Source organism: Orycteropus afer, unplaced genomic scaffold (assembly GCF_000298275.1).
Source record: "Orycteropus afer afer isolate SDZICR_OR568_19922 unplaced genomic scaffold, OryAfe1.0 scaffold00101, whole genome shotgun sequence".
Lineage (NCBI taxonomy): Eukaryota > Metazoa > Chordata > Mammalia > Tubulidentata > Orycteropodidae > Orycteropus > Orycteropus afer.
In genome coordinates, this window is record NW_006921688.1 from 6,015,565 (window position 1) to 6,030,610 (window position 15,046).

The 15,046-nt window shown below is 43.7% G+C and overlaps 1 protein-coding gene across 1 annotated transcript in view; it reads left to right on the forward strand.

Moving 5' to 3' along the window:
* The first annotated feature begins 5,847 nt into the window (after positions 1–5,847).
* PLEKHG1 (pleckstrin homology and RhoGEF domain containing G1) overlaps positions 5,848–15,046 on the forward strand; it is a 111,664-nt gene continuing 102,465 nt past the window's right edge. Inside the window, exon 1 of the mRNA XM_007943208.2 lies at positions 5,848–6,408. Within this exon, the coding sequence (XP_007941399.2) occupies positions 5,878–6,408 (531 nt within the window). The 5' untranslated portion in view covers positions 5,848–5,877. The remainder of the gene's footprint in view (positions 6,409–15,046) is intronic.

Genomic DNA, 15,046 nt, shown 5'->3' on the forward strand with positions numbered 1-15,046 from the left:
ATCTGTAGATAAAACACAATCGTGATCAAAATTCCAAAAACCTTTTTTACAGAAATGGAAAATCAAACCCTTAACTTTATATGGAATGGAAAATGGCCCTGAATAGCTAAAGTAATGTTGAAAGAGGAAAAAAAAAGTAGTATGACTCACACTTCCTGGTTTTAAGACATATTATACAGCTACATACTATACTATACAATAATCAAAACAGCCTAATACTGGTATAACAATAGACCCATAGACCAGTGGAATAGAATTGAGAGTCCAGAAATAAATGGTGAACTGAATTCTGACAAGGGTGCTATGGTAGCTAAGGTTGTGTGTCAACTTGGCCTGGTTTTGAGTGGCTGGGCAGCTGGATGTAGTTATTGCCCATGATGACATTGGTAATCAACTCTGTGGTGCAATCTACTTGAGTCTGCTTCCAGTATATAAGGAGAAGTTTTGAGAAAGGTCTCAGCAGCTTTTGGCACGCCTGAATTCTGCATGTAGCCGAGTCGTTCAGCAGCCTGCTGTGTTGTCTGCCAGTCTTGGGACTGTTAGTGAACTTGAATCAGTAGCCTGCCGTGTAGTTGGATAAGTTTGCGACTGTGCCATTTTACTTGTCAACCTTGGGTTTGCCATCCTCAGCAGTTAGCAGCTGCCTGAGTGCAGAGATGCCTCCAACTTCAGTGGGCCAGGAGCAAGAGGCAGAGCTGAAGTCCAAGGTCCAGGGGCTTTCACCTAGTGCCTAGAGCTGGCACTTTAAACTTGGACTTCTAGCCTCCAAAACTCTAGGAGAATAAACTCCTGTTTGTGAAAGCCACCTATTTGTGGTTTTTTCCTGTTAGAGCAGCACAAAGTCACCGAAACAGGTGCTAAGCCCATTCGATGGGGAAGGAAGAGTCTCTTCGATAAATGGTGTTGGGAAGATTGTATCGCCACAGGCAGAAAAATGAAACAGGATCCATGCCTCATGCCATACGCAAAAGAAATTTAGAATGGATTAAATCCACTGCTGTTGAGTCGGTTCTGACTCATAGCGACCCCCCCCCCCCCCGGGTTTCTGAGGCAGTAAAACTTTACAGAAGTAGATTGCCCAGTCTTGCTTCTGTAGAATGAATTAAGGACCTTAAATGTACAAATAAAACCATAAAATTTTTGGAAGAAAAATGCAGGGGCAGCACTGTCAGGCTTAAACAAACAAACAAACAAACAAACAAAACCAAACTCACTGCCGTCAAGTCGGATCCGACTCATAGTGACCTCTCCCTGGGTTTCCAAGGCGGTATCACTACAGAAGTAGATTGCCCAATCTTCCTTCTGAGGAGTGGCTGGTGGATTTGAACCACCAGCCTTCTGGTTAGCAGTCAGATGCCTTAAGGGCTACGCCACCAGAGCTCCTGCTGTCAGGCTTAGGTTATCTAATGTAGTAACAAAAACTTAAACAGCAAAAGGCAAAACAGACAACAGGCCTTCATAAAAATTAAAAACTTTTCTTCTTCAAAAGACATTACAAAGAGTAGAAATACAACCTACCAACTGGGAGAATACCTTTGGAAACTGTATATCCAGTTAAGATCCACAGAGGACATTCAGATGGCCATAAAACACATGAAAAGATAATCAATGTCATTAGCCATAAGAGAGCTACAAATCAAAACCACAGTGAAATACGATTTCACTCCCAGTATGATGGCTAAAAGGAGCTCTGGTGACATATCGCCTAAGACATTTAACTGCTAACCAGAAGGTTGGCAATTCAAACCCACCAGCCACTCCAAGGAAGGAAGACTGGACAATCTATTTCCATAAATATTTATCACCTCGGAAACCCAAAGGGCGTTGCTATGTGTCGGAATCGACTTGATGGCAGTGAGTTTGGTTTGGTTTTGAATGATAGTTAAAAAATAAAATAACGAATGTTGGTGAGGATGTGGAAAAATTGGAACCCTGATCCTTTGCTGGTGGGCATGCAAAATAGGACAACCACAGTGAAAACCAGTGAGGTGGGTCCTCAAAACACAAAAAAGGATACAGCCCTGATGCACATCTGTCTTGATTGTAAACCACACAGTATCCTTCTGTTCTGTTCAGATGGCTGTCTCTTGGTCTGTGTACAGGTTCCTCAAGAGTACAATGAAGTGTTCTGGAATTCCCATTCTTCACAGTGTTACCCATAATTTATTATGATCCACACTGTTCAATGCCTTTGCGTAGTCAATAAGACACAGGTAAACATCCTTTGGGTATTCTGTGCTTTCAGCCAAGATCCATCTGACATCAGCAGTGATGTCCCTCAATCCACATCCTCTTCTGTGTTCAGCTGGAATTTCTGTCTGCTTCCTGCTGATGTACTGCTGCAACTATTTTTTGAATTATCTTCAGCAAAAATTTTGCTTGTGTGTGTGACATTAATGATATTATTCAATAATTTCCACATTCCATTGGATCACCTGTCTTTGGAATGGACACAAATATGGATCTCTTTTCAGTCAGTCAGTTGTCCAGGTAGCTGTTACCCAAATTTCTTGACATGGACAAGTCACCGTTACCAGCTCAGCAGCTTTTTGTTGAAACATCTCAGTGAGTATTCTGTCCACACCTGGAGCTTTGTTGTTTTGCCTTCAGTGCAGCTCGGACTTCTTCCTTCAGTATCATCAGTTCTTGATCATACGATACCTTGTGAAATGACTGAATGTCAACCAGTTCTTTTTGGTACGGTGACTCTGTGTATTCTTTCCATCTTCTTTTGATGCTTCCTGCATCATTCAGTATTTTGCCCATAGAACCCTTCAGTATTGCAACTCAATGCTTAAATTTTTCCTTCAGTTTCTTTAGCTCAAAGAATTGCAAGAATGTTCTTCTCTTTCACATGTTTCATTATATACTTTACTTTGCCTTCTTGAGCCACTCTTTGAAACCTCTGTTCAGCTCTTTTATTTCATCTTTACTTCCATTTGATTTAGCTATTCTCCATTCAAGAGCAAGTTTCAGAGTCTCTTCTGACATCCATTTTTATCTCTTTTTCCTTTCTGTCTCTTTAATGACCTTTTGGTTTCTTCATGTACGATGTCCTTGATGTCATCACTCAACTGGTCTTCTGTCATTAGTGTTCAGTGCTTCAAATCTGTTCTTGAGATGGCCTCTAAATTCAGGTGGGGTATACTCAGGGTTGGAACTTTTCTCTGGTGGACTTGTCTTAATTTTTTTCAGGTTCAGCTTGAACTTGCACATGGGCAGTTGATGGTCTGTCTGTTCTACAGTCAGCTCCTGGCCTTGTTCTGGCTGGTATACTGAGCTTCTCCCTCATCTCTTTCCATAGATAGAGGCAATTTAATTCCTGTATATTCCACCCACTGAGGTCTACATTCATAGTCACCATTTAAGGTATTTCCAATGAATGATTTATTGATCCCGCAAAATTTTGTCATGCAATCTCCAGCATCATTTCCCTAACCAGGACCATATTTTCCAACTACTAATCCTTCTTTGTTTGTGACTTTTCCATTTTGTTGTTGTTACGTTCCCTTGAGTGAGCTCTGACTCATAGTGACTGCGGTGTAGTAAATTACTTAGTGTGGCTTTTCTACCCATAAGTCTTTGTAAACTCCAAGGTGGGATTTTCTATGAGCAACTGAGGAGCTCCTGATTGCTGAAGTTGTCCACCTGGGTTATTTCTGTTGGGCGTGGCACAAAACAATGTTCTGGGAGGTGCCCACTCTCTCTCAGGTGCTTAGAGTTCTGATGCTGTGATTGGCTAGTTTGACCACCCTGCCAGGCTCAAAAGCAGGCCTCCTAGAGGCAGAACTCTCTCTGACTGCTGGTTGAGGAAGACATGCTACTGAAAGACACACGTGCCCCGGAAAGAGACACGTGCTGCTGGGAAAGAGACGCAAGAGACACGCATTGCTGAGTGAGACACCGAGGGACCAGCACTGCTGGGAAAGAGACTGTGAGAGACTGTTGGCTGAGGGACGGTGAGCTGGGAGAGAGACTGAGCATTTTTCCTGAGCTCGAATTGTAGCCTGTGGTGCTTCCCTAATAAACCTCATAATCTGTGAGCTCTGTGTGGCCACTGCAGCGAATTATCGAACCCAGGAGAGAGGTGGTGGGTGCTTTGGGAGGAACAGTTGGTGAAAGGGCTGGAGGAAGGCAGCATGTCTGGCCTGGCAGGAATAGGCCTTGGGTTACTACTGGTAATCCTGTCTTCCTCTTGCAGGGTTAGAGGAGGTCAGAAGATGTGGCCTCCTTGCCATTTTTGCAGTGACCCTATGTACAACAGAACAGTACTTTGCCCGGTCCTGCCAGGAAAAGTTGTATATGTGTAAAAAGTTAAATTGGCAAAAATTGTGATGGACATTTTTACAACTATGATGACAAAAAAAAAAGGTAGCTGGGGAGGCTGCATATCTACATCAAACACCTGATGGAATGTGATTCCTTGGTTTGGATGTTTAAGGTCACAGTTTCATGGGACATCCCAATTCAGTGGCCAATAAACGTGTTCTGTGCTTCTCTTCCACCTTCTTGTTCATTGAGTACTGCCTAGGGTCTTAAAGGTTGCAGGTGGCCATCCAGCAAACAACAGTCGGTCTCTATTTGCCTGGAGCAGCTAGAGAGAAAGAAGGGAAGTTAGGAGGAGGAAGAGGAAGAGGATATGCATTGTATGGGGAACTGCCTCCTTGGACAAGTGCCTCTTTTTCTATGAGGCCAGGAGAGTTGATGGTACCCAGATACTATTACTGAAAATTTTGATCAAAAATTCCATAGAAGAATCCTGATCAAAAGGGGTAAAATGCAGAGCAAAATTTCAAATTCTCATGGAATCTGGACTTTCTGGAGTTATGGAGGCTAGATGAACACCTGAATTTATTGCCCTGAGATAATCTTTAAGCCTTGAACCCAAAATATCCCCTGAAGTCTTCTTAAAACTACAGTTTAGCGTAACTGTAAAGAATGCTGGCTTTGAGCCTTACACTCTTTTAAGATCTATCTGTATGGGATCAAACTGACCAGAGCAACTTGAAATATTAGATAGGAACATTGGGGTACAGTGAGTTTATGTGACTAGGGAAGGAACGGCTCAGAAAAGGACGGTGAGAATGGTGGCTGCACAGCTTTAGGGATATAATCAGTATCACTGAATTGTACATTTAGAAACTGTTGAATTGATATAGGTTTTGCTGTTTATATTTTCTTTAACAGTAATAAAGTACTTAAGAGTCACTCTGGAGCTTGTTAAAGATATAGATCCCTTAATGTCCTGACCCTCAAGCTTTTAATTTAGTAAAAACTGGACTAATCTGCATATACAGTCATCCGAGTGACCACACTTGGTAAAAAATGGCCACGGTGAGCCTCAAATTAATGTGCGTTCAGATCACGCTGGGACCTTGTTACAATGCAGTTGCAAGTTCAGTAGGTCTGGGCTAGGACCTGTAGTAGCATTTCTAGCAAGCTCCTCCCAGGTGATGCTTTAGAAACTCTAATTTTGTTGCTCTGTCTGCTACAGGAGGAGCTTTGGTGGTGTAGTGGTTAAAGCATCCAGCTGCTAACCAGAAGGTCAGAGGTTTGAACCTGCCAGCTACACCGTGGGAGACTGATGAGGCAGTCTGCTTCCATAAGGATTTACAGCCTTGAAAACCTTGTGGGGCAATTCTGCTCTGTCCTGTAGGGTCTCTCTGTGAGGTGGAACTAACCCTCTGGCAGTGGTCTCTGGTGTCTACCGTAGGGGTCCTTGCATTTCCTTCTACGATGGACTTGCTGCCTTTCTGACTGGCCTGCATACTGGCTTGGCCTAGGTCGGCACTTCCCCTGTGAAACTGGTGTTTGATGCCTTTTCATAGTGCTTGTCCTTGTTGCTTATCTTGTCCTTTTTATTCTTTCTTTCTTCTGATGTATGTAGATGAGCAGCTGCATCTTGAAGTTCCATCAGCTTTAACCGAAGTTCCAGATTCCAAGACAGCAGACAGTATCCCCAAGACAACCAAGCACCCCCACTCCCAAGGACTGAGGACCATGGAGCTCTCTGACAGTGACCGTCCCATCAGCTTCGGCTCCACGTCTTCCTCAGCCTCTTCCCGGGATAGCCACGGTTCCTTTGGCAGCAGGATGACCTTGGTTTCAAACAGCCACCTGGGCTTATTTCACCAGGACAAGGAGGCGGGGGCCATCAAACTGGATCTGGTTCCAGCCAGGCCGTTTTCCAGCAGCGAGCTGCAGAGGGCTGACCCAGCCAAACAGCAGGGCACAGAGGGGAGCGGAGAGAGGCAGCCTCGGGCACAGCACAGACTGGAAGCCAATGGAGCCGCCAAAGCCAGGGCAGAATCCACCTCAAGCCCCAAGCTCCTCTATGTGGACCGAGTGGTGCAGGAAATTCTGGAGACAGAAAGGACGTACGTGCAGGATTTAAAAAGCATTGTAGAGGTAAGGCCAACTTTGTTTCTAAAGTTCGTCACACAGGATAAAAATGCTTGCAGAATAAACAAAGGGCAAAGCCAGGTGTTGGAGGTGTTTGGTACCCTGAGATGCAGAAGGAGCGTTGATGTTTAAAGAGATCATAACTTAGGAGAAAGCCTGGGGCCACCCTCACTGCATTGTTGTTGGTTGCCATGGAGTCGACTCCAGCCTGTGGTGACATCCCTACGGAGAGGGAGGTGGTGCCTAGTCCTGCGCCATCTTCATCATCAGTGGTCTGTTGGAATCCATTGCTGTGGCTGTTGTCACTCCATCTCAGTGACGGTTTTCCCGTTTGTGCTCATCTTTCACTTTCCCAACCATGGTGTCCTTCCTAGCGATTGATCTTTCCTGATGGCATGTCCTAACTCAGCAAGCCATCCTCACTTCTAAAGAGCATTCTGGTTGTATTTTTTCTAAGACTGATCTGCCCGTTCTTCTGGAAGTCCATGGTCTATTCAGTATTTGCACTAACCAAGTGATTATATATTTAGAAGCATGATGATAAAAACAGCTCTTGTGAATAAGTCCTGGCTCACGGTGACCCTGTGGGTGTCAGGGTAGACCTGGGTTCGTAGGGTTTCCAGTGGCGGATTGTTCCTATGTATATCACAAGGCCTTTCTTCCAGGTGCCTCTGGGTGACCTTGAACCTCCAGCCTTTCAGTCAGCAGTTGAGCACATTAACATTAACCTTTTGCACCACCCAGGGACTCCAAGAATGGTGGTACCCATGCTCACAGTGGTACTTTCTGTTAATAATCTTTCTGCGGAGGAGCTCAGAGTGCTCAGGGATGGTGCAGACAGAGGATGGAGAAGGTCATGAAGACTCTTGACTTAACAGGTGTCAGGTGTGTCCTGACGGAACCCGTTAGGCTAGCCTCACCCTAATCACAGCTGTGCTGGGGTCAGTTCACTGAAACCCCCAGAGGCTGAGTCCGTTGGTCTAGGATGCAGTGTTGGAATTTTCAAAGGGTCCCAGGTGCAGCTAAGCCTGGGAATCTCAGTTCTGTGCCATTTTCTGTACTGGTTGGTGCTTGGTGGGAGAGAAGTGAAGGGTAGGGGAAGCAACGGTGGCTTTCATCTTTCCTTGGGCATTTCCTTTATGGTTACTTTTATAATAAACTGCTTTGCATATTTAATTCCATGTGACTTGAGCTCAGCTTATGTGCCAGACTCAGTGGCTCTGGAAACTCAATGATTAATTTGACCCTGATTTGTAAGTATGTTGTTAAGGGTAAATGAGGAATTACCAGGGAAGCCTAGAGATTAGCTCATTCTTAATATATGATTAAAAATATAATACTTCAAGGCCAATTTACATATTCTAAAGCTAGACTAGCTTTGCTGCTCCATAGCATAATGCCAGATTCCTTCCTGTGTTAGTACCTATTTGTCATTTTGACTTTTAATCAAAAACGTGTTTCGGGATGCAATAGGGTGTTTGCTGATGAGCCCATTCTCCGCTAAATACTTGCATTCTTGGAGCTTTAGGAAAAAAACTTCTAAGGGTTACTGTGTGTTCTGCAAATGCTGGAAGCAGGCATGGTATACTAAAAATAGTTATGACGTAGCCTCCCAGTAAAAATAGAAAAGGCAATTGATGCTCAAGCAAAACAATATGTGGTACCAAATGTAGAACACACCAGCCAATTTATTACTGTTTTTTTTTATTTCAACAATGATGTCATTTGTACTTGAGAAGAAATACCTGTGAACCTGCCAAAAATTTTACGGCCTCTCAGGAAACTTCTGGTTGCCAGAGCTTTCTTCAGTGTGTGCTTGCTCGTTTCATGGAGCTTCCCCACCTATCAGAACGCCCCACGCTGAAAGAGAAGCCGTTAGTCACTGGACTCCTGTTCCACACACGGTTTCTTCCTCAGGCTCTCTGATTCCCAGTGAAGAAGAGATAAAGCAAGATAGTAATGAAAGAAAGCACAGAAAGAATCTTTTTTTCTACAAACAATTTCAACTTGCTCCAGGTTGTCCAGTTGTGTTTATCCGTGAGTTAAATACATAAGCTTGCCAGTTGTGGCAGCTTACAGCCAGCCATGTTCAACACTAGGGGTTGGTTAATTTTTCTTAAAGGACCAGATACCACTAAATGTGTTACGCTTTCTGGGCCCTCAGGTCTCTGTCATAACTCAGCTCAGACATCATACCTTAAAAGCAGCCCCGGCAATAAGTTCATAAGCAAGTAGGGGTGGCTACGTGCCAGTATAACTTCAGGGCCACAGTCTGCTGACCCCTGTTTGAAGATCATGAGATTGTGTGTCAATTTCATCAACTGAAAAATAGAACTAATAAGAGAGCACCTGCCTCATAGAATGATTGCAAGAATTAAATAATACATCCAAAGGAGTGCCTGTTAACGCATTCAGCTGCTAACCGAAAGGTGGGCCGTTCAGGTCCACCCAGAGGTGCCTTGGAAGAAAGGACTGGCATTCATTGTCCAAAAATTTAGCCACTGAAAACCCTGGGGAGCGCAGTTCTACTCTGACACATGGGGTCACCGTGAGTCGGAGTCGACTCTAGGGCAACTGGCAATACAGGAAAACTCCTACAGCAGGGCCTGGCATAAATGAGCATTCTAGTGGTCACCCTCACCAGCCTCCTCTGGATTGGCTGGTTTAGAGTGGTCACCGTTTATAACTACCCTGTGTTTTATGTAAGGTCTTCTATGAGAATAAGATGATTGATTATTCAGTTCCCTACAGCAAAAAATTTAATTTGGAAAAGGAAATTCCAACCCTGTGACTTCACATTATGATTTTGAATGGGATCATTCCCAGTGAACACACTGATCATCGGAGGTAGGTCATAATTAGGGAGAGAAAAGGTGGAGAAGAGTCATGCTAGCGCAGAGGGTCATGGGAAAGAAAGTCCCGGTGGTAGAAGGAGGCACCAGGTAGGAAGGCGCGGTGCACCTTGGCCCCAGGAGTCACTCCGATTCTTTGAGTCATTTGCTCTCTCCACTTAGACACAGTCAGGACCTCTTCAGATCAGGATTTAGTCTCCCCCATATCCTTTGACTAGAAGACCACCTCTGTATCCCAGGATCACAACTGCTTAACAGAAGGTAGAGCCCCTTTTATCTAGTTCTTTCCTTTGTAGAATAACCTGTTATTTTCCTGTCTGTAGCAACTCTGTGACTAATGGCTGCTATAATGGGTATTCTTTTAAAACACAGTCTCAATTTTTTTAAAACTCTGTTTAATCTGTTTCCTAATCTGTGTTAATAATTTTCAGGTTGGCTTCTCTAATATTCTTGATTTTTCAACTGCAGCGTTTTAAACTGAAGAAAGGACTACTCACTCACAATTTTCTATTTTAAGCAGTTGTTGTTGTTGTTGTTAATGTGCCGTCAAGTCAGACCCGACTCATAGCGACCCCTCCTTGGGTTTCCAAGGCAGTATCACTACAGAAGTAGATTGCCCAGCCTTCCTTCTGAGGAGTGGCTGGTGGGTTTAAACCGCCAGCTTTCTGGTTAGCAGTCAAGTGCCTGCAGTTAGCACACCCAAAAGGCATGTCTCCTGTGATGTGAGTTAGCTCTTTCTGGGCAGGAATTACTTCTGAATAACGAGCCTAGTAATTTATATAGGTAAGTGGTAAGTCACACACCTGTGCGGGAGCACAGTTTGTGACTTTATGCACTGTTTCATTGAATCCCAGGTAACTAATATCCATCTGCAGTCACCCTCAGCTTATTTCATTTCCCCGTCAGTGGTCCATTGTATCCATGTGCCACACAGACATAGAGTTTTCATAGCTCAGGCTTAGATTTTATCTCAGGATTTGTAGACAGCAGTATTTGTGAAAGATCACTGATGTCTAATTCAGTTATCAGACATTGACACAGTGGTGATTGGCATGTTTGACAGAGTCCATGTATCATCAGAGTAGCATTTTTCTAAGAAGAGATCCTTCTAAGCTGTCTGTTTGGGCAGTGGGATTCCCAGATGTTGGTTACACTAGCAAAGCAAGTTCTATGCTTTCCATTCCCATATAGAGAGAAATTTTATTAAAATTATCCTAACTGTGTAGTCTTTTTCCCTTCTCTACACCATTTTTCTCAGTTAGAAATGAATCCCTAATGCTTTCTGAAATTTTAACTAAAAGGTTGCGTCAGTGTTTCTCTTACTCTTTGTTCTTGTGTTCCTCCTCAGACCCTTCTCTCGGTTCTGTCACCCCCATGATGACTGCTCCGACCTCTGCTCCTTTGCCCAGCATCCTAGGCATTCACTTTTATACATTGGAAGCAGAGGGAGATGAGGTCGTCACTGTCACCCTTACTCAGAGGAACAACAAGGCTGTTACTGCCACTTCTGTATACGGCTGCTGTTTCGTTTGTTTCTGTATATGTGCTGCTCTAACAGAAAATTCCACAAACGGGACGCTTGAGCAAATAGGAGTTTATTCTCTCACAGTTTGGAAGCTTTAAGTCTGAGTTCAAAGTGCCAGGCTCTAGGGGCTGGGTGAAAGCCCCTCAACCTTGGGCTTCAGCTCTACCTCCTGCTCCTGGCCCACTGAAGCTGGAGGCTTTTCTTCACTCAAACAGCTGCTGGCTGCTGAGGCTGACAAACCCAAGGTCGACAAGTGAAAAACACAGTCCCAATGTCACCAGACAACACAGCAGGCCATTAATTCATGTCCATTGAAAGTCCCAAGGTTCACAGATCATGGCAGGCTGCTGAACAATAATGTGGCTGCATTCACGGTTCAAGCTGCCATAAGCTAGAGACTGTTCCCCAAGGCTTCTCCTTATATACAGGAAGCAGACCACATTCCCTAAGGCAGCTACTCAGTTGCTCACAGTAGATTCCACCATGGAGTTGATTACTAGTCTCATCATGGGGAATACTACATCCAGCTGCCCAGCCACTCAACCAGGCCCAGCCAAGTTGACACACAAACTCAACTACCACATCTGCTAAGAATGTTCACAGGTAAAATGACATAATAAATGTGAAAGCATTGTTTAAGAGTTAAAAGTTAATTGGCCAATGTTATAATTGGTGGAGAGATAAAAATCTGTAGTTGGAAAGCAGAAAGTAAGGGTCTCTTTCATGTTTGGTGGGGCCTTAGATAGACTGAGCAAAGACTCTCGGGTAGACTGGGTTTCTTTCATCTTCCTAAATGATCTATAAAAGGCTTTGACGGCTTCATGAGATTGGCCTCAGACATAGTTCATGGCCTGTTTTAGCCCTTTTAGAAAGTTTTTAAGTAGTTCATAATATGATATAATGCTGTGTAATTAGCCATTAAAGCCCTACTACAAACCGGTGTCTTTGAACTATAGAAGATGCTAAAATGAACCATCTTTTCAATATGCTGAGGACGTGTGTATGTAGCAAAAACAAGTAGATAAAATGTTAAGTATGACATACGATTTTCTTTTTTTCTGCTTTATGCCAGAGAGCTCAAGTTCTTTTCAAGCATCGTTATCTGTACAGTCTGTTGAAAAGCAAAGCAGTGAATATATAGCCTCAATGTTTAAAATGTAAAAAGAGGTCAAACCTTTACATTATATGACTGTAGATAATGTATAGATAGTGACGGGGTAGGTGGAAAAGATTCTCTGGGTGTTCAAACAGTTAAGAGCTCAACTACTAACTGAAAGGTTGGTGGTTTGAACTCCTTTAGAGGCACCTCAGGGAGCTCTGATGGTGTAGTGGCTAAGGCATTTGGCTGATAACCAAAAGGTCCGTGGTTCGAACCCACCAGCTACTCTGCAGAAGAAAGATGGGGCACTCTGCTTCCATAAGGATTTACAGCCTTGGAAACCCAGTGGGGGTCCCTGTGAGTCAGAATTCATCAATAGTAGTGAGATTGATTGTGGTTTTGAGAGGCACCTCACAAGAAGGACCTGCCAATCTGCTTCCGGAAGGTCCCAGCCTTGCCAGAGCTCCGGAGTGCAGTTCTGCTCTGCACACGTGGGGTCGCTGTGAGTGGAATCAGCTTGGTGGCAAATGGTGGGTTTTCTCTTGGTGTGGTGCCTTGAAGCACGTTGAGAATGCTTCTGCCCTGTGGCAGCTGTGTGGGGAAGAGGTGTCTACTGCTGGGATCAGATAAAGTGCGGGGAGAATCAAAAGGAATAACTTACGTGTCATTGGAATTCCAGAACAGGAAGAGAAAAACAAAACCACTGAGAAAATTGTCCAAGATTTGCTGGAGGAGAACTTCCCTGAAATGATGAAAGATGAGAATGTATCCATCCAGGAAGTCCAACGAACCCCAAACAGGATAGACCCCAAAAGAAAATCAACAAGACACATCATCATCAAAATGACCAAAACCAAAGACAAAGACAGAATCCTGAAAGCCGCACGGGAGAAACAAAAAGTTACCTACAAAGGACAGCCAGTAAGAATAAGCTCTGATTTCTCAGCAGAAACCTTGCAAGCGAGAAGGCAATGGGATGGTATATATAAAACCCTGAAAGAGAAAACTTTTCAACCAAGAATTACATACCTGGCAAAATTGTCCCTCAAATATGATGGTGAAATTAGGAGATTTCCAGATAAGCAGAAACTAAGGGAATTTGTTAAAACCAGACCAACCTTACAAGACATCCTAAAGGGAGTCCTTTGATCAGAGAACCAAAAATAGCAAATAACAACCGACCATTAACACACAAGATAACATAACCCAGAAACCACAGCTACGGACATATCCAAAGTAAAATGAGCTTACAAGGTTGTAGACAGGGAACCAGAGATAGCAATTGGCAAGTGAGGACAACTACAAACAAAAAGAGGGAAAAGACTGTGCAGTCACAGAATTTCTAAATGGTGAGGAAGTTAAGAAAGTTGAAAGATAGAATGGACTGTTCTAAACTTGGGGATAAATTTATAAATCATAGGGTAACCTCAAAGAAAAATTATAAACCTTCATATCACAATAAAAAAGAGGACAAGCACAAATATTCAGCATATACTAAAACAACAGCAACAATGGGAATGATAACACAATTCATAAACAAAACGAGCTCAGCACAGAAAATAATATGGAACAAAGAAACCAGGGACACCATGAAAAAATACATAACAAAAAAAAAAGTGCGGGGAGATCTGCCTTACACATGAGAAGCAGGCCTTCTCCCAAATTTGTGAACAATGGATGAAGGAATCCCAGGGACCAGGCCTGCTGTTTGTGGGCAGTGACCCCACGACATACTCTGCCCAGAGATTTAGCCCTTAGCCTTGCAAGATGTCCATGAGTTGGATACAATGGAATCACAGTTGGCATTTGCCCTCAAGAATGGCCGAGGTGTATTTGGAGGAGGGGGGTTCTGATGAAGGTTGACATCCTGTTTGATCCTGATGGAGAGATGAGATCATTTGGTGTGGAAAGGGCTGGTCATGGCCAGCTACTCTTTTCCTCCCACTGAAAAAGCATGGTGTAGTTTGGGCTTTCTGTGGACTGGCCCCCGCTGCTCAGGGCGCTTGACAAAGGGAAGAAATTCTTGAACCAAGGGAGAAAAGTGGCTGTGAAAAGATAACTTGTCATAGGCTTTCTTGTCTTTTCATCTGGGGCTATCCTCACTCTGTCACCCCCACTTCAACATTCATTGTACTGACCCTTTTAACAAGTTCATTAGACTATGGCTTTTTCCATAGGGATACTGCCTTGGAAACCCAAGGACGGGTCACTATGAGTCAGGTCTGACTCGACGGCACATAACAACAACGTTTTTGAAGTTAGAGGGGGAAAAAAAATGTGGTCCAGGCAGGAAAAAATGTAGTCCAGGCTGGAGTGCAGGACTTGGCAGGGCCTGTTTTTAATGAAGACTTGTTATGTGGGTGGATTTAATAAAGAACTCACGCTGTAGCACTTGGCATAATTTAATGTATTTTTTCTTTTACATAGCGTTGAAGCACTTCTATATGAATGTGCCTTTTTTTCCCCCCTCCAAGGGCTTTTATCGTAATGGGTGAATGATATCTTTTCTTCAAACCATTTAAGTTTTGCGATCATTTGGAGGCAAACCTGTCTGGTAGTGTTCGGCTTGTTGAGAAGATGTTCCTCAAATAGCTTACTTAGTCACTGTACATAATCCCCCAGATTGTTATTTTGGCTCTTAGTTTCCATTTCTCCTCCTCCTCTTTCCCACCCTGTCTCCCATCCTCATCTCTTGCCACCTCAACAACAGGAATCGTCACCCCAACAACAAAGTTAGAAAGAAGCAACGCTGAGTGATTGGGGGTGTGCATCTTTTAGTCATTGCAGTCTAACATGGGAGGGAAGACAGAGACCTGCTCTTTTACTCCATCCATTCCTAACTGGTCTGCTTATTTTGAATAGTTTGTAAGTGCTCTTTGATCTGTGGCTAATGGACAATGAGTAGAGTTCAGGGTGGACGCGTTTGGTAAGAGCACAGCGGGCTGGGGTTGGCAGGGTTGCTGTGGAGAAGGAGCTGTTGGCCTCTCACTTCTCAGGCATCCCTATGTGCTTGTGACTGAGGTCAGTATGGATTATTTACTTCAAGCTTTCATGGCCAGATCTTGAATCATATTTAGAAAAATGCTTTAAAATGGATCTATCACGTTTCCTAGGGAGCATGGTAGATAGTGTGTCACCAATGTGACACTGTGAGTTTTTTGACCATTC